The 5,326-nt window shown below is 32.0% G+C and overlaps 1 protein-coding gene across 1 annotated transcript; it reads left to right on the forward strand.

Annotated features, from left to right (window-relative positions):
• Window positions 1-3,328: 3,328 nt before the first annotated feature.
• Window positions 3,329-5,126, forward strand: LOC142984516 (PI-stichotoxin-She2a-like). The gene is made up of 3 exons (XM_076132203.1): window positions 3,329-3,577; window positions 4,161-4,233; window positions 4,902-5,126. The coding sequence occupies exons 1-3, from the start codon at window positions 3,523-3,525 to the stop codon at window positions 5,089-5,091; spliced, it is 318 nt and encodes a 105-aa protein (XP_075988318.1). The 5' UTR covers window positions 3,329-3,522; the 3' UTR covers window positions 5,092-5,126.
• The last annotated feature ends 200 nt before the right edge of the window (window positions 5,127-5,326 follow it).

Raw genomic sequence — 5,326 nt, forward strand, 5'->3', positions numbered from 1 at the left:
AGCCGGAAAGTTTAGGAACAAGTTCAAACGTCATTTGAAACATTGTACATTGTTTTATATAAGGAAAATTAGTTTATATTATACTACATTATACTATTTAATTGTATATTTCGAATCAGTAACGCTGACGTTTGTTTTCGTATAGTCATTATTTGTATATAAATTACGTTTATATAAATTAAATTAAGGGCGTGGTAACATTATAAAATAAAGTGTTTTAAAGTACAAATAGTGTTCAAGAAAGTTTAAGTTGTTATATAAAAGGATTAAAGTGAAATAAGTGTTTATAACAAAATGGTCGCCATTATTTTCGGACTGTTAATATCGAGTGTTCTTGCGGACTATCAACACGATGTGAATTTAAAGATTTTTCCCGAAAAAACAGTATTTATAGAAGGCGAAGAATTGTCGGCGCAGTGTGAGTTACCTGAAGTGGGGTTATTTACCAATATTTATTGGTATTTAAACGACAAACGTGTGATAAGTAAACATCTCAAGACGCTGTATAAACCTAGAACTGGCATTGTAATAGCAGAGCATTTGACGCACAACGTGACGCTAAATGATGATGAGACGATGTTAACCTGTGTCCCAATCGGCAAGGATTTTAAAACAAAGGGTGTGAAATTACACGTCATTTGTCCTCCTAAAATTATAGCCCCGAATAGTAACAATGTAGAAGTGAGGTTAGGAACTGAAAAAGTGTCAATTACATTGCGAGCACGCCCGGCACCTGAAGTGGAATGGACTTTTACAGATTTAGAAAATAAAATCTTATTTACAGGAGCATCTAATGTAGAATTTATTAGTAAAGACTTGTACAATATCACATTTCCTTTATCTAAAGTACCTCTAAAGACATTGCTTGGGAGTTATCAATTGAATATAAGTAATGAAGCGGGCAGCGTGTTGTTTACGATCAATGTAAAAGAGGTGGAACTTTTACACACTAAGAGAGGCAATGATTGGGTGACATTTGCAACAGGATTCGGTATTGTGATACTAATATTATTTTTATGTGTTTGTTTAATGATCTGTGAAGGTTGTACTCTTATACGAATGCGTAGTGTTTCGTATTATTAATTTAGTTTAAAATTTAGATTTGTATATTTATATTAACTAGTAGTCGTCCAGTAGTCAAAATTCGACTATAATTAATTTAAATTTTATGTTACTTGATATAAAAATGTATGACTCAGTAAGACCTCATTAAACATATAAAATAATAAACTCTATGTCTATGTCAGTGCTCTATGTATTTAGACAAATGTCAAATGCATGGTAGTGTGTGTAATGTTTTATTTATTGATTTAATGTACTTTATAAGCAATATTATTACAAAATATTAGCGTTCTGTTGTACTATTATTTATTCTGTGGTTCTGCGCTCCTCCTATACCTACATAAACTATAAGTGTGCCAAATTTCATACTCCTGCGTCAACGCAATTTTCAAAAAAACGGGTCCAAAGTTTTTGCTGCACTTATTAATATTTAGATATCTAATGAAAAAGAAATAAATAATAATTATATTGTTTAAAATATGTGTTATTTTTATTTTAGTATTAGTTTTAGTTCATATAACAGGGTTTAATTGTGATTTCCTTAGTAGTGAATACGAACATGGTAGTCCCACCAATGTGTCTTCAAATGCTTTAGGAAACAGCGGTCCAGTTTCATGGTTTCTTACGCTGCGAGTATTTTTGTTTTATCTGCGCCGCGCTGTAAATACTCGTTATGCCTTCTGAAATTATAAAATCAATGGTTTTATAAAATTGTTTTTTTTACCCTTTTCTCACTGTCAACGGCCAGTTTCTTTAATTTTTATTTGACATTAGTGCAGAAGGCAAATCTGTTTATTTCATAAAACTATCAATAACGTGAAGAAACAAATTTGACTGTCATTTTCACTTTCTCCCTTAACTTAGGCTGTTACTTTTTATGAAGAAACTGGCTCTATTAGTCAAGTATTAAATTTATCCATATTATAATAATATATTTATATTTACTTACCAGTAATATAACATATAAGCACCAAAATAACTGAAAAATACTTCAAAAGTTTCATATTTGAAATTACGAGTAAATTATTTATTAAGAATATCGTGATGGAAGCGCACTAAAGCAATCTAATAATCACATAGAAACTCATTCTTTTATATACTTTACCTCAAAAATATATGGAATTTCCTATTATTTAGTTCCTTAATACTAACCAATGACTTTTTGAAGTTATGTGTGTATTAGAAATAATTGTCACTTGTTCCAACGGTGAAGATCGTAATGCAACCTTGAACCTGATAGTTATTTAAAACAGTCCTTGAAGGTATGCAAAGTCTCCAACCCGCACTTGGCCAGCGTGGTGGACTCAAGGCCTAACTCCTCCCTCATTATGGGAGGAAATCGTTGCCCAACAGTGACACATGAAAGGCGTAAAATTATTATTTACCGCGGTTAGCAACAGGCCGATTATATTATCGAAAAAAAATGGTAAAATACCGCTTTTAAGGAAATAATTTTAAAGTTGATAAGTCGCGTAAAATAATTTAAACATAAAATGTATTTAATACTATGCCACAAAGAGGTTATCGTCGTTATCAAATAAATATGTGCTACAAAAAATTATTAAAATTTTTGGGATTTTTGGTTATTTACATATTTTTAGAACCATACACAAAATATATCACTAAAATAAGCAGGTATCTTACATGTCAAACACGTAAAATCCTTCTATTTTTATGAAAGAACTTCCGCACTAAGAACAAGCCTTGACACATAGTATAACGAAAAACACAGATTATCACCTTGTCTGGGGATTCTTTATTAAGCTAAACCTAGACTTAGACATCGCACAATAGTCAACGAAGGTGTTATCTGACAGACTGTAAAAATCGTATTTATTGCTTAAATATTAGGTTAAGGAAAAGGTATTTTCGCATTATAGTATGTATGAACTTGTAATAAAATCTCTTTGGCTTCAAGGATCACATATTATTATGAGTAGACGGTTCATTAGGTTTCTTTCAGTGAGCTCGTGAGGTACCCAAATATCGAGCTTTTTTGTGTAGAGAAAAGATTTTATTACAAGTTCATACATACTACAATGCGAAAATACTATTTCCCGGGCCTAATATTTATAGATGAAGTCCATCAGATATTATATTAAAAAACGCTACTCTAAAATTGGTGTCAAAATCTACCCTAGCGAAGGTTTAACTGCCTACCTTTATGACTTGCAAATGTGATATGAGAAGATAGAATTCCCCTCAATTTCACACGTGGCAATCGAACCTACCTCAAGGCGAATCTAGACGAAAACATCTCTAAGTAGATCACAAAAATATTTAAGTTTTATCTAACAATTATTTGTATTAAATCTGTGCTTAGTTAAACATTCTATTCAAAGAGTTAGATATTATTAAACAAAGCGCTAACTGTTAAAGAAAACATGAAAGGCTTATTATTATGTTGAAATTGAGTCGGACACTCAGTCACGGCTCCGACTGCGCGCAGAATATTATAATATGAAGGTTTTTATTGTTATCATCTCCGTTTTTATTGCAGGCGCCTCTGCAGTTGGTGAGTACATTTTAATTTACGTAGAAATAGTGATAGTCATGTGGTAGCGATCAATTCCCAAGCCTAAACCGTTCCCCAATTTCGGGGATGGAAAGTATAAATTATTACCAATAGAAACTTACTTTCCTTATTAACAGGAGTTTTTTTGGGTTAAGTTTATTTTATTTATGCAAAGGCAAATCTGTCTTTCCTATCCGTCGAAAGACTGTCCATTATTTTATTGCATAGCACTTACCCCCGGTTTCTGAGTACATTTAGCGGTAGTTTATCTAGTCAATAGCGTTTTGTATGAGTTTAAACGCCTTTGAATAGATAAACTACCGCTAAATGTGCCTCAAAAACCGAGAGTTAATCAATTGCACATTCTACCATGAGATACCATCTCAACATCCACTCCACAGATCTACAAGAAAGTATTATAAATGTATAAATAAACAATTTACCAATGTATCTGAATTTCATAAAACGATTACTTTATTATTTCTTGAGAATAAGTAATTTATATAAAAGTATGCATGCAAACGATTTGGTGATTCCACTGTAAGTTTGTTTTTTGCTTAATAAATGAATAAATGAATTTCAGTGTCTGAGGACCAAAGAGAAGCTATCTGTCGTCAGCCTATAAAAGGGGGAATATGTGTAGCTTATTTCGAGAGGTGAGTATTGTGATATTAACGTAGTTTACCTATTAATACCTGTAGTATGGACGCATGGAAATGATATATGAGTAATAGTTACTTATTAGGCTACTTTCTAATAGGTCCTGTGTTTTCCTTCTAAAATTTATATCAACGGTTTACCCTAAAAATGTATGCCTACACGTATCATCAATCATTTGAACCCGACATTTCAAAACGGGTATTAAATCTAGTGTGTGCCGTAGGTTATTTTAGAAGCGAAAGCTGTAAAAATACTCCATTACGATTCCTATACTCAAGACAGTTGTAAAGGGTGCCATAGAACACATCCAAGTACCTACGCAAGCTATCAAACTGCGAGGTACTGTCCTAAAGAGCTGGGCCGACTCTGATATTTTTTACGTTTGAAAAATCTTCAGTTCCCGTCGTTTGCTGGTCTTGTTAGTCTTAAAGAAAACTATCTTAGTTACCAGTAAACGTCGTGTAAATGATATATTTAGTCTAGCTCTGTTTAGTTATTCAGTGTTTTGTCACTTTCACTCATATAAACTATCAAAATTGATTGAAAGTGAAAAAACACTGTTTAACTAAGTAATCAGAGCTTACACTACTTTAATTAGTAAGACGGTACTATAAAAACAAGACATATCTTTCAAATGTCTTCAAATCATGGTGATTTATTTCAGATATGCATACGACGTGTCAAAGGGAGAATGCGTAGGCTTCATATACGGCGGGTGCGGAGGCAATGAGAATAACTTCGTTTATAAGAAGGACTGCGAAGTTTTCTGCGGCAGAGTAGAAGACGACAAATCTAATAACTTTAATTTTAACTTTAAATCTAATTACGATGATAAAATTATTACTAATTATTAAATTATGATGTTGATTTTGCGAATAAAATGTTGATTAAACAATTTTGTTTTTTTTTTTTACCAGAAGAATTTAAAAAGAGTATCATGATTCCATTTTAGAGCCTATGTCGCGCTAGGCTTGCAGATTTAGTCGATTAGTAATTTAGAGTAAAAAAATACTCGACTACTCGCTATTCGGCTGACAAAACATAACAAAATTACTCTAGATATTTATATTATTTTTCTAGATATTTATT

This window comes from Anticarsia gemmatalis, chromosome 27 (genome assembly GCF_050436995.1).
Source record: "Anticarsia gemmatalis isolate Benzon Research Colony breed Stoneville strain chromosome 27, ilAntGemm2 primary, whole genome shotgun sequence".
Lineage (NCBI taxonomy): Eukaryota > Metazoa > Arthropoda > Insecta > Lepidoptera > Erebidae > Anticarsia > Anticarsia gemmatalis.

Bases quoted from the DNA above. Each gene is read 5' to 3' on its own strand.
- LOC142984516 (XM_076132203.1), top strand. From the start codon at position 3,523: ATGAAGGTTTTTATTGTTATCATCTCCGTTTTTATTGCAGGCGCCTCT. The intron at 3,578-4,160 runs GTGAGTACATTT...AATGAATTTCAG, and splicing joins TGCAGGCGCCTCTGCAGTTG to TGTCTGAGGACCAAAGAGAA. The intron at 4,234-4,901 runs GTGAGTATTGTG...GATTTATTTCAG, and splicing joins TGTGTAGCTTATTTCGAGAG to ATATGCATACGACGTGTCAA.